We start from the raw sequence: 26,495 nt of genomic DNA, 5'->3' as shown, positions 1-26,495 counted from the left end.
TATACGTGCTTAGCGCAGGTTTGTGTTTAATGTTAGCTGTTACTGTTTCTCCAGATAGACATCCAGCTAAAGTTGTGTAGTCTGATCATAACTGCATAAACAAAATATATAGCAATCACAAATTTTTTTAAGATTTTATTCATTTATTTGAGAGAGAGAGCACAAATGAGAGGCAGAGGGAGAGGCAGAGGGAGAGGCAGAGGGAGAAGCAGACTCCCCACTGAGCAGGGGATGTGGGGATCCATCCCAGGACCCGAGCCGAAGGCAGACGCTTAACCAACGGAGCCACCCAGGGGCCCCAGCAATTGCAAATTTTTAAAAATCGGTCATTTTAGGATGACTTCTTTCTTTTCAGTGGTGTCGAAAATTAAGAGTTGACCTTCCGGGGGGCATCTGGGTAGCTCTGTCGGTTAAGTAAGCATGATCTTGGGGCGCCTGGGTGGCTCAGTCGTTAGGCGTCTGCCTTCAGCTCGGGTCATGATCCCAGGGTCCTGGGATCGAGCCCTGCATCAGGCTCCCTGCTCTGCGGGAAACCTGCTTCTCCCTCTCCCTCCCCCTCTTGCTTGTGTTCCCTCTTTCACTATGTTTCTCTCTGTCAAATAAATAAATTTTTAAAAATCTTTAAAAAAAAAGAAAAAGAAAGCATGATCTTGTGATTTCAGCTCAGGTCATGATATCAGGGTTGTGAGATTGAGCCCCACAAAGGGCTCTGTGCTCAGCAGGGAGTCTGCTTGAGGTTCTCTCCCTCTGCCTCTCCCCCCACGCATGTACCTTTTCTCTCTCTCTCTCAAATAAATCTTAAAAAAAAAAAAAAAGTTGACCTTCTGTCCATGGATCTGATTCTTAATTTTCTTCCCCTTTTCTGTGTTGTTTTTTGTTTTCTTTTGTTTTGAGGTTGAATGAATCTCACGGTACCAATTTAGAAAAGCATCTAAGATGCCATTAAGACAGAAGGCCTTATGTGCGGGGGTGAGTTATTCTAGGACTCTAAGAGGTGGGAATTTGTTCCTGGAGCAGTCCCTACAGCAGGTGAATCTCTTCCTGGAGAGGCAGGTGATGCTGATGAGGTTGGCTGGGCTGGGGAGGGACATACTTCTGGGAGGACTGTATTGACTTTGCAGGCTCGTGGGCACTCTACAAAGGCACGAAGAATTGAAATGCATTCATACATGATGTATCTTGGACCTCTTTCTTCGCAGGGACAGTGAAGGTGAAGAGCTCCAACATCCAGGTTGGAGATCTGATCATCGTTGAAAAGGTGGGTGGGATCCCGCAGTTTGTGACTGGTTGCTGTGTGAGTGTGTAAATGGGAAGTCATTGCCACTAATTCATAAATCCTAACATGTAATTTGTATATCTGGTAGACTAACTGAATGTAGGCTTTTTGGGATTCTCTCGTAAACCTTTGCCTGGGGAGGAAAATTTCTTTGCCATGAGACACCCACGTAGAATACTTTTTCAAGGTTTGTGTATGCTGGTTAGCCAAAAATTCCGCTTACAAACCCAAGTTTTGATTTCCTATTTGATGTGTTTATTTTGGTGTCTTTAAAAAAAAAAAAAAACCTACCATAAAGTCTTTCCTCAAAGTCTGCTTGCTGCATAAGCACATAAAAATATTTGTCATTTACCGTTTCGAGCAATTTTAGCTTGCATTTTTTTACTTAAACATTGTGCTTTTCTGTCATTTTGTGGGGAGCAGGGATGAAGTGTAATATGAGAATAGTAAAAAGGGCCAAAAATGCATTTTTAAAAATAGCACCATTCATACGTTTGTGACTTCAGCAAACACTCCTGTCTCCTTTTGCTGTCTGTTTGGAAGGTCGTGGGTTTTGGGGGTGGCCCTGGAGAGGCTTGGAATAATATTTGATTAGAAAAGGATTGTATTGTAGCTTGTTTCTGTAGGAAGTGAACTATGCTCTTTTAAAAGGATTAAATCTAAGAACTCAAAGTCTATTTGAGGTGAAGGGAAGCTCTTCTGGGTGGTAGCTCAGAAGAACCACATAAACGCTTTATGTTGTTACATACTTCTGTGTTCATAATTAAATGAGGACTGCTGTTGGCTTACGTCGTTTTTTTTCCTTGAGAATGGCTTTTGTTGCTTCTTACTACTTGACTTCCTTATTAAAATTCCTCTCAAAGTCAAACATCAAGCCAGAAAATTGGTAGGAGCAGAAAGCGTGAGCGAGTGTGTGTGTGTGTCTTTAGTTTCAGCAGACCGCCTGGAAGAAAGCCAGCTAGGGTAGCCGGCTTTCGGCCCAGGCCCTTCTGGCTGGAATTTCAGGAGGTAATGGTTGGTTTCTCCAGAAAACTAGAAGCTCTCTTTCCGAGATAAGATTTCAGTAGGGGATTAGTGAAGTAACAGCAGCGTGCAAGATTTTTCAGATTCAAAACAAAATAAATCCCCAGATCTGTCTGTGACAAAGGCAGAAACGTAAATGAGGCTGTGGGTTTCGGAGGGGGCTCCCCCTCCCTGCTGAGGGGGCTGGTGGAGGGGGGACGGAAACCCCACACATGGCTCTTTGCGGTAACAGTCTTTCTTTTCATTACACAGAACCAGCGGGTCCCTGCTGACATGATCTTCCTGAGGACATCAGAAAAAAACGGTAAACATCTGGGATCAATTTTGAAAATAACCATTAACCTTTCAGTGGTAATTTGGCAAAATAATCATTTGAAAATGGAACAGAAGTAGATGATCATTTTGGAGCCGTGGAGGCAAATCAAAAACATCTCTTTTAGTAGAGCAGTCTTAAAACAAAACAAAAAACGTTTTCGGTCCTCGCAGGTCAATAGATTTTGGTCATCACAAAGATACAGTTAGTTGGGCCCAGGCTGAGTCCCAGCTGACGGGTCCATGGGCAGCGGCTATGATTTTCCTTTCTGAGCTGCTGTTGGGCTCAGCTTCAGGACTTGGCGGGATCAGGAAGCGTGTTTCACGAATAGAAGCACACAGAAATCCTCTCTCTTCTGAGAAAATACCAGGAGATACGTGTGACCGTAAGAGAAGCCAGGGAGAGAGGTAGGTGGCCTTGTTGGCCCTTCGCTCATGAGCGGTGAGGCCATGCCTACCCTCACCCATGAATTTTTTTTTTAAAGATTTTATTTATTTGAGACAGAAAGAATGAGAGAGAGAGAGCACATGAGAGGGGGGAGGGTCAGAGGCAGAAGCAGGCTCCCCGCCGAGCAGGGAGCCCGATGTGAGACTCGATCCCGGGACTCCAGGATCATGACCTGAGCCGAAGGCAGTCGCTCAACCAGCTGAGCCACCCAGGCGCCCACCCATGAATTTATTTATTATCACAGCCCACTTAGGCCTGAGCGAGCGGCTCCAGGCTCTTACAAGACCCTACTCAGTCCCAGTTCTTTCCCGGTGTGGCCTAAGGAGTTAGAACCGAAGGCAGACACTTAACCAGTGCCTGCCCACCCCATCTGTTGACTCTGATCTCCTCCTCCTCCTTTCTTTTTTTGTTATTTAAGCTGTTTTGAGGAAACAGGGCTGTTTTTAGCTTGTGTACAGGCACAGTCAAATCTTTGAACGTCTGAAAAAGTTCGCATTTATAGTCCTTCAAGGTTGCTGCAACCTATTTTATTATGAATCAAATAAAAGTTGTAGATGAAATTTTATACTAAAAATACATTATCCAGAGATGGAGTGGAAGGCACCAGATTAAAAGTCTTCTTTTAAAATCTCCAGCTTTGTCCTCAATTGGTTCTTGTGTCCTTATCTGTGAAGATAGAGTGTCATGGATTAGGGTCCCTGAAATGCTTCCCTCCCAACACCCCTGCCCCCCGAAGATTAAACATTCTTTTCCTTAATGGTGCCCAGAGGTCTTAGCTGCGGTGTCCGTGAACTCAGTACATTCTGGGTCTGATGAAATCTACCGCTGAGGGGCGCCTGGGTGGCTCAGTCATTAAGCGTCTGCCTTCGGCTCAGGTCGTGATCCCAGGGTCCTGGGATCGAGCCCCGCAGCGGGCTCCCTGCTCAGCGGGAAGGCTGCCTCTCCCTCTCCCACTCTCCCTGCTTGTGTTCCCTCTCTCACTGTGTCTCTCTCTGTCAAATAAATAAATAAAATCTTTAAAAAAAAAAAAAAAGAAATCTACCGCTGACTCATGGCTGGGCTTGCACGTTGGACAGAAACAGGCATCCATGTGCAAGCGGGTAACGAGCACATGCTCTGGTAGCACTTCCTGCAGTTTGAGCAGTCTGCCAGGGTCAGCTGTAGAGTCCGCACCACTGGCGCTGTTCTGTCCGTTTTTACACCCAGGGAAACCAAGGCTCAGAAAGGCTAAGTAACTACAAAGGACACGCAGCTAGTAAGTAGGGTAGCTGGTCTGAAATCCAGGAGTCTGGTTCCTGATAAGGTGTCCATATCTCCTGCCCAGAATGGCCTCGAATGCTAGCTGCCCTGTGCCAGCCACCATGCTGGGGGTCCTAGCACCCCAAATCTTTATAAGCAAGCTCCTGAGCTCTGTGTTCCTCCCATTTCACGGATAGGGCCTGCTGGTGTTTAGCAAAGTCAAGAAACCGGCCCAGGTCTCTACTGTGAACAGATGATGGAGTGAGGATTTGTTTTTGGTTTTTTAAATTTATTTATTTATTTGTCAGAGAGCGAGTGAGCACAAGCAGAGAGAGCTGCAGGCAGAGGGAGAAGCAGACTCCCCACTGAGCAGGGAGCCCTATGCGGGACTTGATCCCAGGACCCTGGGAACATGACCTGAGCCGAAGGCAGACACTTAACCAACTGAGCCACCCAGGGGTCCCTGGAGTGAGGATTTGAATCCAGATCTTCCAACCCAAAAGCTTACAGAGGAAGTGGGAAACGGGGTATTTGTTTTCCCTTTTGTTTGTTGGCCACTGATGGGATTTTTACAAAGGCCAGAGCAGGAACTACTGAGAGCCGCCAGGGGAAGGATCCTTGAATGGAAAGCGAATAGCCAGTGCCACCTTCCTTCCACAGGCTCTTGCTTCCTGCGGACGGATCAGCTGGACGGCGAGACCGACTGGAAGCTGCGGCTCCCCGTGGCCTGCACGCAGAGGCTCCCCACTGCGGCCGTGAGTAGCTCTCCTGCGGAAACACAGACTGGCCACGGTGTCCTTGTCAGGCCCTCGAACTCAGGCCCTCAGGGGCCAGATGTGGGATGTCAGGTGTGAAGGAGGGCTGACAGGATGGGGTCCTGGGCAACCCCCCCAGCACCTGTGGTTTCAGGTCCTGTGGCCGAGTGAAGTCGGGGGGTGGGGGGAGGGGCTCGAGTGAAGTCGGGGGGGGGAGGGGCTCTTTGGAGGGAAGCTCAAGAATCTTAAGAAGCCTCAGCCAGGTGCCTCGCATAAAGCTAGAAGGTAAGGCAGGCATATCGTTCCTCTGCTCAGGGCTTCCAGAAGCTTCTCGTTACTGAGAACCCACACTACAGCCCTTGCTGTTGTCCTCAAGGCCCGTGTGATCTGTGTCCCTGCCTGAACCCGGACCTCAGCCTGGGTGATCTGCCCGCCCGTGCCCTCTCCCTCCTGATCAGGCATCCTCTGCGTCCCAGCACTTGTCCTTGCTGTTTCCTCTGCCAGGGACAGTTTGTACCCCAGGGGCTGCCTGGCTGGGCCTCTCCTGAATACCTCCTGGGTTTTGTGCCCAGATCTCCTTATCTGAGAGGCATTTTCTGACCACCTTTTCCTTGCCTTCCCCCCCAACTCACTTCAAGGCAGTATCTCCGAGAGCAGAGTTCTGCCTGGTATGTTCACTGCTGAATGAATACCCCATGCGTGGAACAGTGTGAGGAACAGCACACAGACCCTGTCTCGGGGTGGCCTAAGGAGTTAGAACCAGCAAGCTCTCAAGGGTCTGCAGGGCCCCACACTTCCCCATTAGCCCCACATCACTCAGACCATGATCGGTAAAGAGAGGCGGGGCCGGGAGCCAGAGAGTAAGTTTAAGCACGAGCCACGTGGATTGGATGTGGCCCATAGACTAGGTTACAGAGTCACAAAACATAATTTAAATGCCCAGAGACCAACATGCCCAAACAGTGGTCTGAAAGGATTAGGAAGAACATGATAGCTTTTCCTGGGCTTGTGGTCACGTGGATTGATGCTGTTCCTTAACTGTGTTCTGTGAGGAAGGAGTGGGCAGGAGAATGTTCCATGTTAATATACGAGTAAACGTGCCCCCTGCCCTAATGATTTTTCATGGTCAGTGACAAGTGAAATAGCACCGTTATTAGTATTAATTTTTAAACCAGAATTCTAGAGCAGTGAGTTTTTTTTTTTAATTTTATTTTATTATGTTAGTCACCATACAATACATCATTAGTTTCTGATGTAGTGATCCACGATTCATTGTTTTCGTATATAGAGCACTGAGTTTCTAACAATGGTTGGGAGCCCCTAGGAATCCTTAGGAGGCACCGTCCTGCCCCCACGATGGGGTTCATCTAATGAAAGGGTTCTGATTTTTCTGGGTGACGCATTTTAACTTCCTGGTAAGATTTCTCCAAGGGAAGCTTTCTGATCCTCAAAATGATTTGAAGGACTCTCTTTAAGAGACAGTCTAGAAGAGCCTAGAATCATGAAGGTGCTTGCCTGTCTGCTGCACAGAGTTGCATTTGTCGGTGTGTGCTTTGGATGCGTCAGTTTAATAAACACCCATGTTGCCAGCCCCCCCCCCCCAACCCCCGTCTGGCCTGGGCCTGGGCTGGGCTCCAGAGAAGGAGGAGATGCCACTCTTTGTGCCAGGAAACTCCTCCTTACTGGGCCGGAGGGATCTGAGTGGGGAGCAGCAACTGAGCAGAAGAACTATATGAAAGGATGACCGGGGCATTATATAAATATATTCTTGTTAAAAAAATAAATAAATAAATTATATTGAAAGCCTTGGAGGAAGAAATGAAAAGTCTTGCTCATGGCCTCTGCTGCAGACCTTACCTGCTTCCCTCCGGGGATCATGTAAAGTCCGTGGTGATCTTTCCAGACCTCTGCCAGCACACTTTCCTACAAATGCACAACTGTGAACTTGTTGGTAGGGGGGAGCTTATACATGTATGAGATCACACTGTATTTGTGATTCTGCAACTTTTGCTCTTGTCTACTTTGAATGTGTCTTGAGGTGTTTTTTTTTTTTTGAGGTTTATTTATTTGAGAGAGAGAGCAGGGAGGAGGGGCAGAGGGAGAGGGAGAGAGAATCCTCAAGCAGACGCCACGCTGAGCACAGAGCCGCATGTGGGGCTCCGTCTCACAACCCTGAGATCACGACCTGAGCTGAAATCAAGAGTCCAACGCTGCAGCCAGTAGCCTCTACCCCTCCTCTAGGTCCCTGTAGCCAAGGGGTATTGTCCAAATTTGCCTGGCCACCTGATTGGAGATTTTTTTCCTCCAATTTTTTTACTGTGGTAAAATACGGATCAAGTGTACCATGTTATCATTTTAAAATGTACAGTTCAGTGGTGTTGAGCACGTTTACGTTGCGCAGCCATCACCACCGTCCATCTCTGGAGCTCTTCATCATGTAAAACAAAAACTCTGTACCCATCAAACAACAATTCCCCATTGCCCAGCCCCTGGCACCCACCGCTGTACTTTCTGTCTCTCTGAATTTGACTGCTCTAGGGACCTGATCTAAGTGGAATCATACAGTATCTGTCCTTTTGGGACTGGTTTATTTCACTTAGCATAGTGTCCTGAAGGCTCATCCATGTGGTAGGCTGGGTCAGAATTCCCTTCCTTTGTAAGGCTGGGCAATATTCCATCATAGGATATATCCCATCCATTTATCCATTGATGGACATGTGGGTTGTTGCCATCTTTTGGTAATTGTGAATAATCCTTTTGTGAACATGGCTGTACAATATCTTTGAGACCCTGCTTTCAGTTCCCAGCGAGTGGCTGCTAATCATATTATTATAATATTTATGCTAATTATTCTACATGCAAGTTTTCGAGGAACCGCCATGCTGTTTTCCACGGTGGCTGCACCATTTTACGTTCCTACCAACAGTGCACAAGCGTTCCAGTTTCTCCCTCTCCTCGCCAATACTTTTTTGATGGTAGCCATCCTAATGGGCGTGAGGTGTATTTTTTGCTTTTTACCCCTCTGCCTTTTCCGGGGCTTTACACAGAGTAGGGCCCAGTAACCACTTGTTGACTGAGCACAGATCTTCATTGGTACAACCAGCTCTTGGTCACTGCAGTGGAGCAGAGGGGGGACCTCGGCCGTCAGCCAGTTTGGGAAGCATGGGGTGAACACAGATAAACAGGCATCTTCACTGTGGGGTCTGCAGGGTGTCGTGGGATAGCATGTGGAGTGATTCCTAAACTTAATAGAAAATTTTTTCTTCTTTTTCTTCCACCTGCCCTATACTTTTGAGAGCCTGCTTGCTGTTTGGGAGATAGAGTTGCTTTTGAAAAATCGGGGGGCCTCCCCAAATCTTTTTAATCATGAACTTCGTTTTAACTCCAACATGTTACCTCTGTTGAACAGGATCTCCTTCAGATTCGATCATACATCTATGCAGAAGAGCCAAATATCGACATTCACAACTTTGTGGGAACTTTTACCAGAGTAAGTAGGCTTAGCTGTCTGTGCGATCCTGCCTTACTGAGAGCACGTGCTAGTGACGGAGACCTACAGAGAAGCGTTGACAGGTCTTTGTCAGGGGGTAGCTTTGCTCCAGGGAGGGGTGAGGTTCCCCTAAGAAGCCCCACCTTGAAAGCTGACATAGTGTTTCTCAGTGAGGTTGGCACAGCGGGATTTTCTCCAGGCCTCTGAACAGCTTGAATTACCTGACAGCGTAGAGCCGAGTGGTGTTAGAATTAACGGGAACTCTGTGGTGTGAAGGCAGGTACTCTTTCTGTCCCCTTCGGACACGTTCATGACCTCTTCTACCCACACAAGTCCCGGCAGGCATTGTTAACAATTTTTAAGCCACTTCCCAACTATTCAGGATAGAAATTAAATTTGGATTTCAATTATTTGAAGAATCTGGGACAGTAGATTTATAGAACCCACATTAAATTCACGGTCTCTTTCTAGAAGCCATAGGACTGGCCAGCAAAGGGCCGTTTGTGTTTGATTTGCATCTGCATTTTAGCTCTTGCCTTCTAAGACATGTCTTCAGTGTTAGAAGCCTGTCCTTCTTCAGTCACAAACCAGTCTTTTCACGAATGGCCCTGGGAATGAAAACCACGCCGAGGACGGTAGTTTAGGAGCTTGTCCTTTTTCTCCTGGCTGAACTGGGGGCTTCCAAATAGGGGTCATCCTCTCCTCCTGTCTTGGGAAGAGCAGGCTAGAGACAGCATGTGGATTCTGCCAGAACCTCGATGGATAAATGCGTGTCCGTTGGTCTTTTGCAGGAAGACAGCGACCCTCCGATCAGCGAGAGCTTGAGCATAGAGAACACACTCTGGGCTGGTACTGTCATCGCGTCGGGTAAGGGTTCCCTTTCTGAGGAATGTGTTAGCAATTTGAAAAGGAAAGAAAATCCTTTTGTATAATTAGAATAATCATCTGTCAGTTGGGAAAATTAGCCATTGGTCATATGGTGTTTTCCACTTGCTCCTGCCCCTCCAGGGAATTTTGCTGACATCTGATTGCCCCTCGGACGCTTGTGGACGTCTCTAAGAGAAGCTGCTCCGGCCGGTGCGCTTTTCGGCAGCGTCCACTCTGGGAATAGCCCTTAATTGCCACCTGAGATTGACATTCTAATCTCTCCCAGAAACTGGGCCAGCCTGGATGTTCTGGCCAGAAGTTGTGTCCGTGGGGGCTGCCGAGCCAGTCCTGCCGGTCTTGGCCCCTCACCCCCACCCCCGTGCACAGGAAAGGGCCGTGGGCCTGAGTTGGAGCCTTGGTGTTTAAAACGCTGAGGTGATGTGGAAATTGGTGTCTTTTACGTTTTGAACCCTGGGGTGAAACGGACCTGAAGAGGTTCCAGGGGCTGAGCAGTGTCGCGGTAGCAGTGCTTGGTAGCCGTGGGGTGCCACCAGGCTGTCCGGCACCTCGTCGAGCCCTTTACGTGCATTACCCATTTCACTGACCCCTCCCAACATCACCGTGAGGGCAGCTGCCAGTATTATCCATTCTGCAGATGAGGAAATCGAGGCTCAGTGAGGCTGAGTAACTTGCCCGAGGTCACACAGCACGTAAAAGGCAGAGCTGGGACTTGAACCCAGGCACTCTGCTCCAGAAGCAGAACATACTGTGCAGCTATTGTTACTATACTATATTACATGTATTATGTAACAGTATATACTGTTATTAACATGTAATTACACTACTGCCAACTTCCTGTCTCTACTGTTGGAGGATCACTTTTTCCCTCTCCGAGCACATTTCCCTCCTGCCAACCTGTTTTCTTGTGCTTGATGCTGCTTTGTGGCTCTTCAGTACAACAAGTGCTCAGGATACTCTGTGGCTAGGAAAGGGACTGACCAGCACCGACCAGCACAAACTAAATGCAGGGCCGCCTTGTTTACCGTCCACAGATGAACCGCTTAATGCAAACGGACACTCGTGAGCGCTAGTGAGAAATGGGTCCTTAAGGTGCTGCACGGTCCTGAGGCCACGCCCACTGCCAGGCCACGCCCACCAGCCCCTGCGGCAGCCCTTCCCTCCAGCCTCTCCCCTGCCACGTGCCCACCCACGTGTCCCAGAACTGGTTACTCTTCCTTCCCAGTTTTTCTCCCCTTTGAAGTCATTCATTAACAAGTAATTATTCCTTTTCATCTTTAATAATTTGAGAGAAAAATAAGGAGTGTGTTTTGATTTGCATTTCCTAGATAGCCTGGAAGGTTGGCTTTCCTTGTGGTCTGTCTGGTCTCTTCCTTTGTCCCTTACTTTTTGTACCCACTAGCTGTTTTTTCTCTTTCTGTTATTCGTTTGTGAGAGTTCCCCATTTCTGGTTTTTGAAACGATTTTATGGTGTATTTCATATGCAGAAGTTTCATAGTGTTACTGTTCTTGTCTGGTGATAGAGGGTATCTTGTTATTGTTTTCTTTGTTTCATTGTGAATAGAGGAAACATCTTTCTACACATAAGACATTTCTTAATGTTTTGGTCGGTCTACTTTCTGTTTCTTATTGACTTGTAAGCATGCTTCATAGCAGAGAGAATATCAAACTGTCATCTCGTACGTGATGCAGATCTCTTTTCAAAGTTTATTGTTTGTTTTTTGTTTTTGTCTTTGATGTGCTTTGTTTGGTTGTTCCAGATAGAAAATCTAAATATTGATGTTATCCACATTTCCATAGAAACGGAATTCCTAGGGCAAAGGGTATATACATTTTACATTTTAGTTCACCCAGTAAACTTCCTCTTCTTCTAAATCACACTCCTGATGATCTGACCTTATATGTACATCCTAGCTAACACTGTCTTCTGTTTGACTTTTTAATTTCTGCCCATTTGATAGCCACTGAATAAATATCTGACTTATTGATTTGCCTTTTAAAAGTTATTTGTGGGGGTGCCTGGCTGGCTCAGGTGGTGGAACATGTGACTCTTGATCTTGGGGTTGTGGGTTTGAGCCCCATGTTGAGTACAGAGATTATTTAAAAAAAAAAAAATCTTTTTCTTTCTTTCTTTTTTTTTTTTTTTAAGATTTTTATTTATTTGTTTGAGAGAAGCTGGGGCAGGGAGGCAGAGGGAGAGAGAGAGAATCCCAAAGACTCTGCACTGAGTGCAGAGCCACATGTAGGGGCTTGATCTCACAACCTCGAGGGTTCTGGGATCCAGTCCTATACTGGGCTCCTTGCTCAGCAGGGAATCTGCTTCTCCCTTTGCTCCTTCCCCCTGCTCATGCTCTCTCAAATAAATAAAATCTTTTTAAAAAAATATTTTATTTATTTATTTGACAGGGAGAGAGAGAGCAAGAGAGGGGACACAAGCAGGGGGAGTGGGAGAGGGAGAAGCAGGCTTCCCATTGAGCAGGGAGCCAGACGCGGGGCTTGATCCCAGGACCCTGGGATCATGACCTGAGTCGAAGGCAGATGCTTAACAACTGAGCCACCCAGGCTCCCCTAAATAAATAAAATCTTAAAAAAAAATTTTTAAAGTGATTTCTAAGAACTCTATATCCTAAGAATAGCATTCTTCTGTTTCTTACCTTAATTGCAATTACTGTCTCCCAGTTGATCTCATTTGTATTTTGGCACAAAAATTTAAAATTTTTATATCCTCAAACCTGTTGATTTTTTTTTTTCTTTATGTTTCTGGTTTTTGTTACATGCTGAGAAAATCTTGCCTGCTTTAAAATGAGAAAAATACACTGATGTTTTCTTGGAGTGTTTATATAGTTTCATATTAAAATATTTGAATTCATGGAGCGATGTTAGGAAAACTTACTGGCAGAGGGGCCTTACCTCGGCTCCAGCCCGAAGCTCCCGACCCTTGTGCCCAGTCTGTGCGTGTGGCCCCGTGTCCAGAGCGCCCGCGAGGACTGGAGGTGTGTGAAAGGAGAAAGCGCAAACTTTGGGGTGGGGAACAGCAGGTGGAATAGGGGGTGTGCGCAGAGGTCAGAACACGAGGGGCTGGAACTCCCCATGTTGTGCTGTATCTGGCACACGCAGAGCTGGAAGCTCAGGGCGCCCGGGATGTGCCCATCTTCTCACCAGGCTGTAACGTGAATGGCACACACGTCATTCCTTGCAGGCACGTGTCCTTCTTCTTCCCTTTTATTGAAAGATAGCATGTATACGGAAAGTAACCAAATCCCAAACATAGCACCAGTGCTCTGATCAGTAATCAGGGTTTTGTCAGCCCCCCAGTAGTCCCCCAGCTGCCTTCCAGTACCCTCCCCCCCACAGCTACCTTTTTAAAAAAGATTATTTATTTATTTGAGAGAGAGAGCAGAGCTAGTGAGAGAGAACACGAGGGGGGAGGGGCATGGGGGCGGAGAAGCAGGCTCCCTGCTGGGCAGGGAGCTGGGTGCATGTGGGCAGGGGCCAGGTGGGGCTCTATCCCAGGACCCTGAGATCATGACCAGAGCAGAAGGCAGATGCTTAACCGACTGAGCCACCCAGGCGCCCCAAGGGTAACAGCTGCATTGATTCCTGATAGCTTTGAGTTGTTTGGTTAGGCACTTGTTTTAACAATATTAACATTTTAGTAATAAATTCACATGCACATGTCTGTCTGGTGTTTATTCTGGTGATTTTCTTCTCTCCTGCCTGCTTCTTCCATGCAGCAAGAAAACAACAACACAAAAAACCTTTTATTTTTTTGAAAAAATTTTTAAAGAATTTTTAAAATTTCATTTTAAGTATAATCTACTCCCCAAAGTGAGGCTCGAACTCACGACCCTTAGATCAAGAGTTGCATGTTCTTTATCTGACTGAGCCAGCCAGACCCCCCTCCCCAAAAAACTTCTCTTGAGCGTCTCTATGTGATGCTGCCGTGCTCTGTTGCTAGGTCCTGGAGCTGCAGTGGCCTGCCGGAAAATCCTTGTCTCCACCCTTGTGGCGTTTGTAGTTTACTCTAAACTTAATACAAATTACAGAGGAGATGGGAGGAAATGGGGGCAGTTCTCTGAAATCCCTCTGAAACCAGTATAAAGGGAAGCGATTTAAGTGGCCATGTGGAGAATTCTGAGGTGGAGGGCCCTGTCAGCCTTAATCTCAGAGATGAACAGTAATGAGTCTTTTATTTATCAGGCTCTTTTTATTTACGAAGTGTTTTGCTGCCGTTTTCTTGTTTTGGTCTCACAACATTAAATGGGGATTTAATGGAATGAAGAATGGAGTCTCAGAGAGGTTAAGCAGCTTGCCTAAGGTCACACAGCCTAGGAGGTCCTCTTCTGGGAGGCAGAGAGTGGAAAACAGGTTGGGATCTTGAAGATGGGAGAAAAGATTTCAAAGTGTGATTGGTGATGTGGGAAGAGAGAGAGAGCAGTGATTCCAATGATCTGGTGGCATTACCTGCCAAGTCCTCCAGCGGGCGTAGGTTTTGGAGTGAGTCTGAGAAGCTGGACATTTACTGTTTCCTCAGCTGGCCTCAGTTTCCCCTGCTTCTCAGTGCAGAGTCCTCTGCATTCTGATTCTAATGCACGCATGAAGTTATATACAAGCCATTTCCTCCTGGTGCTCCACTCAAGAAACAGCCATCGTTAGTCATCTTAATTCTGTGAGATTTCACTTCTCTGTTCTCTTTATAATCTAACTCCTGTGTTTTGGTCACTCAGCTTTTATCACTTGAAAGTTTAAAAAAATGAAAAAGCTTCCCAGGCAGTGCCTAGGGTCCAGCTGCCTTGGCTGGCATCAACCTAGAGAGGACACGGTTATCATGGCAACCCAACCCAGTGCTGCTAGGCTGAGTGGTCACTGGGGTGAGATAGGGAAGGGATGGGGGGCTGCCTGGGGGCTTGGCAGAGTGGGTGGCCCCGGTGTTATGGGGCCCCGTTCTTCTCAGACTCTCCAGTTGGTTGTGCGGCTGCCTCCCCCGACCCCAGTCCACAGCAGATCAGCCTCTGGCCCTGCTGTCACCCTGCGCACCTTGCCACATGGGTTTGATCATGTCCAGCTGGTCTAGACCCTGTTCAGTGGGACTCGTCCCGCGGTCGCACGCTTGAATGTCACAGCAGTGTCTACTGCTGTAAACGTTTCTGAAAGCTTACTCTTGGGGGTAGCATTTATCTTGTCGCAGACAGGGACAAAGGGGTCACAGAGTAGGCCCTGACCCGAGGACCGTGCTGTCGTGGAGAGTTAGGGAGAACTTGGTGTGACGCCCGACCACAGCATTCTGACTTGGAGAAACCAGCTGGCCGAGGATTCTGCAGTTTGCCCACTGCAGAGGGCGGGAGAGGGGGACATCGGAGCTGACAGCATGGGAAGTGGGGGGCAGAGAGGCTTGGGTCACGAGGTCTTGAAAGGGTGGATTGGGCTGCGTGGGGACCAGGATGAGCCGAGAGCTTGCCCCTGGATAAAGGGAGTGCCCGTGCTTGACACCTGCTGGTAATATGGACCCAGTGTCACCAGATCTCCTGATTCTCCAGGAGAAGCCAGAATTCTCAATTTTTTATATGAAAGTTCCTGTATTTAAAAGATGGCGATGAATTCAAAACCTTTGAAGCCCAGCATAGAACAAACCAGCGCACGTGTGTGGTTTTTCTCTTGGTGACTGTGGCTGGTGTTCAGATATTATGGGAGTGGTTTTGGCCTTGAGCTCAGGCAGGCACTGGGGAGAAGGGCCGTTTTCATTTCAGCCTTGGGAGGCCTCATGGTTGGCCGGTGCCGGTGGAGGACCTGTTCAGGGACCCTTGTTATCAGCACCCTCTTGAACCCTGGAGCTCGGCGACCGAGACCGACCACATCTGTGCAGGACCCATCTGCCAAGGAGCCAGCAAGTGAGCTCTCCCGGCCTGCCATCTACTGAGCCTGCCTGGAAGGGACCGCACTGTGTGCATTAAGCGTGGAGCGGGGACTTCAGTGTCTCCTCCCGGGGCTTTGTCGGGGAGACGCAGTCCTAGCCCTTCCTCTGGGCTTGGGCTCTGTTTGAAGCTCTCTGAGGTTTTGCATCTCCCTCTGAGGGAGGAGAGTTTAGGTGTTCCTTGTTCCTAGCAGAGACCAGATTGCTTGTGTTCCTGGCATCCTCCCTGAGAGCTTGGTGGGGCTGGGCCCTTCTCAGGGTTCAGGCTCCTGCTCAGGTGTCCTGAACTCAAAGACTGCTTCTCTGACCCATACCAACCAGCAGGCTTCTTCAGCTCCTTTCCAGTCTGTTCCTCCGCCTGATTTTCACGATGGCACCTGCCGCCGTCTGTGATTACCTGTTTCTCGTTTCCTCCTTCATCATCTGTCTTCCCCACTGTGTTGAGCGTTTTCGTGGCATACACTGAAAAGGGGAGACAGGTAAATGTTTAATAGATATTACCAGTTTCACCCCAAAACAGACTGTTCCCCTTTACACTCCAGCCAACAGCATGTTACGACAGGGCCCATTTCTCCACCTCTTGGCGGAGACGCTGGATGTTATCAATCTGTGGAGTTTTTGTTGTTGAGATAGGGATAAAAGTGGCTTATTTTGCATTTTTAAAAAAGATTTTATTTATTTATTTGACAGAGAGCTAGAGAGCACAAGTAGGCAGGGAGGCAGGCAGAGGGAGAGGGAGAAGCAGGCTCACCGCTGAGCAGGGAGCCGGCTGTGGGGCTTGGTCCCAGGACCCTGAGATCATGACCTGAGCCGAAGGCAGACGCTTAACCAACTGAGCCACCCAGGCGCCCCTTATTTTGCATTTCTTTGATTATTCACAAAGTTGAGCATCTTTTCTCATGTTAACTGGCCTTTTGTGTTTCTTCTATAAATTGTTGACTTTTAGAAAGATTGATAAGCAGGGGTGGGGGAGGTGTGAGAAGGGGTGGGGAAGTTCTCAGGAAAGGATGGTCATCTGGACAGAAAACCCCCAAGTATTCTAGTTAGACACAGAATCAACAGGAAGAAGGCTCTAATAAGAAGAGTGTGTTCGTAAGTTTCCATAATAGTGTGTGAAGATAGGAATGTTCTAAGCACCTCTGGAAGGCTCTGAGGGCAGAGGCATGAAGGACAGACCTCCACTCCCCCCCCACCATCCCAGGGGACCCCATAGACCCTCGCTGAGCAGTAGACCTTTTAGCAACAATAATGGTGCTCTGTATCTTCGCAGGGACTACCGAGCACTTGAAACTGTGTGAAAGTGGAGGGAAGGTGGGGAACTGGATATACTACTTTCTGTTGAATTTAAATTGTATTGAAATTGAAATGGCAGCCTGTGGCCAGTAGCTACCGTGCTGGTCCTTGTGGCCTTGGATCATCGTCTGTGTTAACATTTCTTTGTGTTGCGCTTTTCTCGTTTCAGGTACTGTTGTGGGTGTTGTTCTTTACACGGGCAGAGAACTCCGGAGTGTCATGAACACTTCAAATCCTCGAAGTAAGGTGTGTACGTGGTCAGAGGATGATGCCTTTCCTTGTCACAACTTTCTGACTTGATGGAGTTTGATGATTGGTGTTGGTGGGCGAGGAGCTAGCTTTAAAGACAGGAACACCTAACACTTATTTTATTTATATAGACTTACCCTCTTTTCATTTTTTTTTAAAGATTTTTTTTTTTTTTAAAGATTTTATTTATTTATTTGTGAGAGAGAGAATGAGAGAGAGAGCACATGAGAGGGGGGAGGGTCAGAGGGAGAAGCAGACTCCCTGCCGAGCAGGGAGCCCGATGCGGGACTCGATCCAGGGACTCCGGGATCATGACCTGAGCCGAAGGCAGTCGCTTAACCAACTGAGCCACCCAGGCGCCCCAAGATTTTTTTTTTTTTATTTCATTTGAGGGAGAGAGAGAGAGCACAAGCAGGGGGAGTGGGGGAGAGAGAAGCATACTCCCCGCTGAGCAGGGAGCCTGATGCGGGGCTCAATTCCCAGACCCTGAGATCATGACCTGAGCTGAAGGCAGACGCTTTACCAACTGAGCCACCCAGGCGCCCTTGTCTTCTTAATTGTAAAAAAAAAAAAAAAAAAAAAAAAGGGGGCGCCTGGGTGGCTCAGTTGTTGAGCAACTGCCTTCGGCTCAGGTCATGGTCCCAAAGTCCTGGGATCGAGCCCCACGTCAGGTTCCCTGCTCCACGGGAGGCCTGCTTCTCCCTCTCCCACTCCCCCTGCTTGTGTTCCCTCTCTCACTGTGTCTCTCTCTGTCAAATAAATAAATAAAATCTTAAAAAAAAAAAAAATTAGAATTCTTTGAGGTCCCTTGGATGTCTGTTAGGAACCCCAGTCCCTGGAGCCCAGTGTTCTCAGCCAAAGATACAGGGATTGATGGGTCCCACTCTCACCTGGGGGGCAGGTGTTCCTGAGTGAGGGACCAGTTCTCCAGGTGGGCGCCGGGGTGCACCAGCTAATCACAAGCTCCCCTGTGCATCGTCCCACAGATTGGCCTGTTTGACCTGGAAGTGAACTGCCTCACCAAGATCCTCTTTGGTGCTTTGGTGGTGGTGTCGCTGGTCATGGTCGCCCTTCAGCACTTTGCTGGGCGTTGGTACCTCCAGATCATCCGCTTCCTCCTCTTGTTTTCCAACATCATTCCCATCAGGTAAGCCGAGAATGAGCCATGACGTTTTCTTCTCTTTACTCGTGGTCCCTTTGAAGAACGATGATGGAGAGTAGTCAGGAATGTCAGCCCTGCTCTGTGACTCCACCAGGGGAAGTGCAGTTCGTCCCTGAACCAACCTTTCCTGAATTAGTCTTCCCTCAAAAGATCTTGCCTTGCCTGCACTGTGCCAGGGATGCCATTTAGAGCCCATCTCATCTGCCGGCTCACGAGGTTGGTGGTGGCCACCGGGACGCTGTGTTGAGACAGATCCTGGGCTCAGGTCTGCGCTCAAAGGGAAGTACGGTGATGATGAGCAGTGGTGGCTCGTACCACCTGTTTGCCTGCCTTCCGTGGAGGCTGAATAAATGCTCTTAGAAAAATGATACAAGTAATTGTCATAGTAGGGAAGAACAGAGATTCACAGTGGCAAAAGAATAAGATCAGAATCACCTCTCATCTCACAACTAAGTGAGAGGTGCTCTTAATATTTTGGCATATATTTTTTCTCAGCTGCTTTCTATTTTAAAGTGGTATTCTTTCTGCTTTACGTAAAATCTACCTTTTTTTTTTTTTTTTTTTTTACAGAGAGATGTGTTGCAGATAACTTTGCCTGTCAAATATACTGGTACCCCAATATATTTTAGAACTGACCTATTATATATTCCAGGTCTAACTATTTAGCTCTGTATTGTTGGGGATTTGTTTTTACTTTCCCCCGTAATTGATGTTTAGTAAATCATTATTAAAATAAATCATTTTTTTTTCCTGAAGCTTGTAGTGCTTATAATCTCTATCTTAAACTCGATATGTTGCCTTATAATTTGTCTTGCTCTTTGGGTATTTATATCATCCCAGCTAGAATTTATGTTTTCCTGAGGAGAGGGATTGTAGTTTTGGTACCGCAGTGTCCCTAGAACAGGGGGATTGGACCCCTAGCCAGTGTGGTGTAGATCATCGTTTCAAAGAAAAATACATCTGCTCTATCACCAGCGAAAAAGTGTTTGTGGTGTAACGTTAAGTGAAGTTGTAATCTTTAAAGTTCTGTCTACAACGTGATTGAAAATCAGTGAGTTGAATCTTCCTGTGGCCAATGGCTGGCCAGTAAAATAGTAGGCAGTTTGGTTAATTTATAGGAGTATGAATGAATTTGACGTTCTTTTGATTTTACTTTTTGCAATAAAATAATATTTCAAGATGAACAGAGTACATGTAATGGAATATCATTCAGCCTTAAGAAGGAATGAAATTCAGACCCACAGTACAACAGGGATGAGCCCTGAAGATGTTACGCTGGGTGACATCAGCTGGTCCCAGAAGGACAAATGCTGTATGAGTCTTCCCACGTGAGGTCCCTAGAGCAGTCAAGTTCAGAGAGACAGAAAGGAGAGTGGTGGGTGCCAGGGGCTGGAGGAAGGGGACAGTGGGGAGTTGTTGTTTAATGGTTATGGGATTTCAGTTTGGGAAGATACAATGTTCTGGAGAGGGATGGTTGCACAACAGTGTGATTATACTTAATGCCATTGAGCTGCACACCTAATGGTTTCTCTCTTTTTTAAGAGATTTATTTGTTTGAGAGAGAGAAAGAGGGAGAATGTGGGGTGGGGAAGAGGTGAGAGGGAGGAGCAGAGTCCCGGCTGATCTGATGTGGGGTTTGATCCCAGGGTCCTGGGATCATGACCTGAGCCAAAGGCAGAAGCCTAACCCACTGAGCCACCCAGGTGCCCCCATTTTCAGTATTTTAAAAGCATTTTAGACTTCCATTGTTTTATTTTAGTCCAAAACAAAATAGCTTCGTGGAAGTGATGATTTGGTCAGTGAGATATCTGAGAGTGCTGTTGATTCATTGAATCTGTGGATCTGGCCTCAAGGCTGTGTGGCTACGGGGAGGGCTTCCAAATGTTGTGGCACCTCTGATGTGTTTTGGGGTCCTTGCTGTCTGCAAACAGACACACAAGGAGCCTCGAGGATATCCTGTTAACCTGGTGTTTGCTCTGGTGTTCTGACTAGCCTGCGTGTGAACCTGGACATGGGCAAGATTGTGTACAGCTGGGTGATTCGGAGGGACTCGAAAATCCCCGGGACTGTGGTTCGTTCCAGCACCATCCCTGAGCAGCTGGGGAGGATTTCTTACTTACTCACGGACAAGACAGGTGAGCTGTTTTCGGGGCCTTCCCAGGCTTCACGGTGAGGGGAGGTGCTTGGATTCTTTCTGGAGATGTTAGAGATGGATGCTTACTGCTGTTTTATTCTCTCACCTTTTGATGAATGTTGATTCTTTGGTGATAATGCTGGTGATGATTGTCCTCACCATCAAGCAGCAAAACCTTACACGGTACTAATTATGTGCAAAGCACTTTTCTGGGTGTTCATAGAGGGTTGTTTAGTTAATCCTCAACCTCATCTTGTGAGGTAGGCATTTTAATCCCCATTTTACAGATGAGGAAATGAGGCATGGGGAGGTTGACTGCCTTGTGAGAAGCACAGGGTGACAGAAACAGGCTTTGAGCTTGGGCAGTCTGGCTTCGAGTCCTCAACACTGCACCCCAAAACACTGCTCCACAACTTACCATCAGAGTGGCTAAGAGCAAGGACGGGGGGGAGTGGGGACACCTGGGGTTAAGCTTCCTCTCTACCGCTTAGTGACCGTGGGACAAAAGTGAGTCTGTTGCAAAGATCTGGGGTGGCTCACCACATCAGAGAAAAATGAGGTTTCAGGAAGGAACAGAACCAGAAAATTTCTGGGTATGTCAGCATCAGAACCCCTGGGATAGTCGCTGTAGGACTCTCTCACTGGGGTGAGAGATTCAGATTCAGAACTCAAGATTCAGATTTCTTCCAGACAGAATCTAGTGTAAGTCATGTGCCACTATCTCGGCTGATGGAATGAGTCAGGCGCCCTGCCTGACCCTCCCTCTAGACCATCCCAAGGAATGAGGGTGGTCATTTCCCCCATGGAAACCCAGGATGCCATTTTCCAAAGAAAAGGAGTTAGATTCCGGCAGACCAAATCAATACCGCAGACATCTCCCCAACAGGCGCAGTGCTGTAACCTGTATATGACGTAGAGTAGTAAACGCTCAGAAAACGAGAGCCGTCCTTCGTGTTACTAGAAGCCCCAGGATGTAGGCAGAGTTACTCATCTGTCTTGTGTTGCAGGAACTCTTACCCAGAATGAGATGGTTTTCAAACGGCTCCATCTGGGCACCGTGGCCTATGGCCTGGACTCAATGGATGAAGTACAGAGCCACATATTTAGTATTTATACCCAGGTAAAACCTTCTGTTTTGATACCTGAAACAATTCTTTTGCATTTATTAGCACCTGTATTGAGATATTCTTCCTAATACTGTACAGTTCCCCCATTTAAAGGGTACAATTCAGTGGTCTTTGGTGTATTCACAGAGTTGTATAACTATCACCATAATCAATTTTGTTTTCATCACCCAAAAAAGAGACCCCATCCCCATTAGCCGTCATTCCCTGTTCCTCCCCAACCACTTCCCCTTCCAAACCCAGGGCAACTACCAGTCCTTTATGTTTTGATTAAAATTGCAGTTGAGATCCTTCCCCCACCCCCATATTCCTCATTCCCAGAGTTACCTTGCTCTACTGAAATGCTTATGAATATTGGGAAAAACCTAAGAGAAACTTGTTTGCCAATAACTAGTACGAAAAATAGCGTTGGGAGCCCACTGGTTAGCTTTACTGCTCTTCCCTGGTTAGAAGCCAAAGCAGTAGCCATGAGTGATCTGCTCATGAAAAACTGTCACTGATGAGCTTCAGTTTCTCGTCTGCTTTCAACTCCATGATCGCGTGGAAGGGATAATTTGTCAGAGGTGGCCTACAACTTCTCTGCTCCCACATTTGTTTCCACAAGGTTTTTCAAGATCAATCCTTTTTCAGAGAAAGATATTACTGGAAAGTGTCCTAATATTCCTAAAAAGTTATACCCGTGAGTCCCTACCTTGGCTACTCAGAACCACTAGTGATATTTTAATAAACAAAATGGAACAAAAACCAAAGGAAGGACGTTGACTTGGGCCTCTTACCTGAGGGGTTCCGATTCATTAGGATTAGGGGAGAGCTGGGTTCTTTGTTTCAAAATGAAGATGACACACAGACAGGTGCTTTGGTAATTCTGAGACACATCAGGGCTGACGGACCAGCCACACATTGTGGCACTTGTCTGGAGATGAGAATAAAGAGGCCACGTTTTGCTTAAATTTGTCAAAATAGATAATGATTCAGGTGTCAGAAGACCAGTTAGAAATGCAAAGGAACTATTTCCCAATAAGGGATAGAGGTAGAACTCCTGAATACTTCACGCCATGGTTACATTGGACGTTTAGTTTTCTGGAACATTCACTGGTAGGCACGCCCGGACTTCTAGGGTTATCTCCTGAAAATGGCAGAGCAGTGAAAACAGTTTGGAAGGGCGCCTGGGTGGCTCAGATGGTTAAGCGTCTGCCTTCGGCTCAGGTCATGATCCCAGGGTCCTGGGATCGAGTCCCACATCAGGCTCCCTGCTCCTTGGGAGCCTGCTTCTCCCTCTGCCTCTCTCTCTCTCTCTCTCTGTCTCTCATGAATAAATAAATAAAATCTTTAAAAAAAAAGAAAACAGTTTGGAAGTTGGAGTGAATTTTAAATGGAGGACAGTTAATTTGATCCCTGTAAAGTGAAATACCTATAATTCTTCTAGGCTCCCTGAGTTCAGCATTTGTGGCTTGTCTCCAAACGGATCCTTGGACTATTTTCAAAGATATACTTTAGGACTCTTAAAAACTCATGAGGACTTTGTTGGACAGGAAGGAAAAGCCACATCCAGCCTCCTGTCCCTTCCTCTGACCCATCAGCCCCACAGCTCTGTACTGGCCCCCGTGTGTCCCTCTCTAGGCTGTCCCTTCTTGCCCCAGCTTCCATCGCCCCCGCCAGTGGCCCCCGTCTCTGTCTGTGGCCCCAACCTGGAGCTTTAGACTGGAAGTTACCTGCATGCTTGGCTGCTTACGGATCCTGAGGACAATGTACCTACAGTCCTTTCTTCCCGCATCCACTAACCTGCTTCTCTTCCAGAGGCTCTTGTCTTAGTAAGTGCCCGCGCCCCCCGCCCGCCCATTGCTCCCTCCAAGGATTTGAGAAACACCCCCTCCTTCCCCATCCCTTCAGTACCAGGCCCTCGGGGATGTCTGCTCCCACCCGATCATGTGTTAGGCCTTTTGTCTTCATCTCTTCTCACTCGCTAGGCTAAAAGTACACTCTCCCTTTCCTGGCTGTCTACACCCCCCCCCCACCCTCCCTACCCTGCACAGTTTCCCTGCTGTTCCTGGGAGCATGGGGTGCCCCTTATACTGTTAACTCCGTCTTGGGGCTGAGACTTCCCCGTACTCCAGGAGCGGCCTGCGTCCCCACCGCACCTCTCCTGTTATTCACCCTCCTCCACTCGCTCCTTCGGTGCTTAGGGCAGGGTGAGCTGCCTTGTTTCTGTGACTCTTCCCTCTGCACCCTTGACCCCAGATGCCTTCCAGACCCCACCCGAGGGGGTCCCCTGTGTGGGCTGTCCGGCTCACCAGCACCTGGCTGAACCCCCCTTCCTCCAGTCCTCTTCTCAGCCCTGCTGGCCGGCTGATGATTGTACCCACCAGCTTCACAGCCAGGATGTGTGCCCCGCTCCCCAGCAGGAGACAACCCCTTGCCCATTTGGGTGGTGTTTTTAAGAGCTTGTGGTGTTTACAGAAACCATTCCTTCTCAGGATATTTGCACAGCTCAGCTTTTATGGTCCATTTTTGCTTTAGCACCGATAACACTCTTTGTCAAGCGTTACAAGTCAGAAAAGGACATTTCTTACCGTGAACGCTACTCCATACCCCTTCCTTAGCGGAAGCTCATAAATTCATTTACCCATCCTGGCCTTGGATTTAAAATAGTGTTACAGGGTTGGGTCATCTCGAGGCTAGTGTGAGCTCAGAGTTACAGTACCCGCTCACCCCAGCGAGGTGTGTGCATTCTTCTCTCACGCCATCTAAAAATCCTACAGTGAACATGTGAATACGTTTGTGATGAGGCTTTCAGAGGCTTTCCCAGGTTTTTAAAACAGCTTTATGGAGGTGTAGCTTACCTATCATAAAATGCATCTCTGTTAAGTGTCTGCGTCAGTGATTTTTTAGTAAATTTACAGAGCTGTGGAACCATTACCACGACCCCAAAAAGATTCCCCCGAGCTTCTACAGTCATTCACTTGACTTCAGAGTTTAATAATGGGATTTTATGCCAGGGTTTCATGAAGTCCACTATTTGGAACTCCTGGGTCAGATCCCTTGGGACAGTCGGACTCTCTAGACCTACAGTTCTAACAGGTGAGCCAGGTGATTCCAAAGCACAGCAGTGTTTAAGAACAGCTACTGTGAACCTGAGGTTTGCCCTGTTTTCCAGAAATCTGTGGACTCCAAAACAGAGTTTGTGAGATGCCCGAAAAGATTAGGGCATCTGTTCACTCTGCATTTGCATCTTCAAACTTGAAGCAAAATTTAAAATTATTATTTTTTTAGATTTTATTTTATTTGAGAGAGAATGAGCAAAAGCAGGGGGAGAGGCAGACGGAGAAGCAGGCTCCCCGCAGAGCAGGGAGCCCAATGTGGGGCTCAATCCCAGGACCCTGGGATCATGACCTGAGCCGAAGGCAGACGCTTAACAACTGAGCCACCCAGGTGCCCCATTGAAGCAAAATTTAAATCTTAAATATTGATAGCCAGGGACCCTCAGTCTGTATATCAGACGAGCGTCTGTCAGGTCCGGTCCTGAGGTGTCTTGTGGAAGGAGTCTCAGGAGTCAGAGTTCTGAGGAGGTTTATTTTCAGGACATGGAGATGTAGATTGCAGGTGATAAGTGTCCATGTGACCCATTTGAGGGATGTCATTTAACTAAACCTCATAAATAGGTGGCTTTAAAAGATTTCTGCAGGAAGACTCCACATTATTAATATAAACCCAAATAAACCATAAGAAAATGCCCAACTCTTTTTGAGGAAAAAAACCATGACAGGCTAAGGAGATAGGATGATTTTTCCTTTGGCTTCTTTATTTATTAGTACCTTTTTAAAAAATTGAGCTAGAGGGGCGTCTGGGTGGTACAGTTGGATAAGCATCTGACTCTTGGTTTGGGCTTGGGTTGTGATCTTGGGATTGTAAGATCGAGCCCCACATTGAGTCCTGTGTTGGGCTCCACACTCAGCGCAGAGTCTTCTAAAGTTTCTCTCTCCCTCTGCCCCTCCCTCCTGAGCATGGGTGTGCTCTCTCTCAAATCAAAACATCTAAAAAAATTTTTTTAAATTGAGATATAATTCACAAGGATAGTATTTACCCTTTAAAAGTGTATAATTCAGTGTTTTTTAGTGTATTCTTAGCACCATGCAACCATTGCTACTCTCTGATTGCTGAACATTTTCATCACCCCCAAAAGAAACCCCATAATCTCTTCAACTCCCACCCCTACTCCTCAGCCCCTGGCAACCACCAGTCTACGTTCTGTGTCTGTAGGTTTGCCTGTTTTAGACGTTTCATACAAGTGGAATCTTACAATGCCTTTTGCACCTGGTTTATTTCGGAAACTTAGCATAATGTCTTCGAGGTGCCTCCAGGTGGTAACATGCATCCACGCATCATTCCCCTTTGTGATGGAATGACACACGTGACCATCTGAAATGTCATTTCAAATCTATCATGCTCAGTGCCCCTTACCCTGAATGCATTAGTCAATTCTGTGAAAAATGCTGTTTCTCATTTTTGTCCTATCATTTCTAGAATTCGTCTTTTGTTGTTTTATAAGGCGCAATACAATATTTATACAAAGTTAAATACACATATGGAGGGTACTCAAGAATTTTTTTGCCATGGGGAGTCTGGGTGGCTCAGTCGGTTAAGCATCTGCCTTTAGCTCAGGTCATGATCCCAGGTCCTGGGATCAAGTCCCACAGGGAGCCTGCTTCTCCCTCTGCCTGCCACTTCCCCAGCTTGTGCTCTCTCGCTCCCTCTCTCTCTGACAAATAAATAAAATCTTCAAAAAAAAAAAAAAAAACCTCTTTTTTCTCAGCGTATTATGTGATCAGAATGTTTTGAGACACACACACACATATATGTATATATATGTATATCTACGTATATGTATATATGCATCATGCGTGGGCCTTACTGCGTTCTTTAGGTATAGGGGGCCCAAACACGTATTTCTTAAAATCTTTATTGGTTACTCTGAGAACCATTTCTAGTTAAGAACCACTGTTAGAATATCACTATCAAACTTATTTTTTTCACTCATGTCAGTGATGACAATCATTTTTTTTTTTAAAGATTTTATTTATTTATTCATGATAGACAGAGAGAGAGAGAGAGAGAAACAGAGGGAGAAGCAGGCTCCCAAGGAGCAGGGAGCCTGATGCGGGACTCGATCCGAGGACCCTGGGATCATGACCTGAGC

The 26,495-nt window shown here is 47.1% G+C and overlaps 1 protein-coding gene across 3 annotated transcripts in view; it reads left to right on the top strand.

The window, feature by feature from the left end:
* Positions 1 to 26,495, top strand: part of ATP9A (ATPase phospholipid transporting 9A (putative)) — a 131,104-nt gene that overhangs the window by 51,623 nt on the left and 52,986 nt on the right. For all 3 annotated transcript variants that reach the window (XR_004682967.1, XM_035025419.1, XM_035025418.1), the window contains exons 5-13: positions 1,200 to 1,258; positions 2,552 to 2,603; positions 4,959 to 5,053; positions 8,463 to 8,543; positions 9,335 to 9,410; positions 16,802 to 16,878; positions 17,868 to 18,028; positions 20,036 to 20,178; positions 21,185 to 21,297. Coding sequence is in view for 2 of the 3 variants with exons in the window: in XM_035025419.1 (XP_034881310.1) it covers positions 1,200 to 1,258; positions 2,552 to 2,603; positions 4,959 to 5,053; positions 8,463 to 8,543; positions 9,335 to 9,410; positions 16,802 to 16,878; positions 17,868 to 18,028; positions 20,036 to 20,178; positions 21,185 to 21,297 (857 nt within the window). In the remaining variant the exon portion in view is untranslated. The remainder of the gene's footprint in view (positions 1 to 1,199; positions 1,259 to 2,551; positions 2,604 to 4,958; positions 5,054 to 8,462; positions 8,544 to 9,334; positions 9,411 to 16,801; positions 16,879 to 17,867; positions 18,029 to 20,035; positions 20,179 to 21,184; positions 21,298 to 26,495) is intronic.

Source organism: Mirounga leonina, unplaced genomic scaffold (assembly GCF_011800145.1).
Source record: "Mirounga leonina isolate KUSES-001 unplaced genomic scaffold, KU_Mleo_1.0 Mir_195, whole genome shotgun sequence".
Lineage (NCBI taxonomy): Eukaryota > Metazoa > Chordata > Mammalia > Carnivora > Phocidae > Mirounga > Mirounga leonina.
Note: the sequence above shows the minus strand (reverse complement) of the source record. Positions and strands in the feature narration are given on the sequence as shown.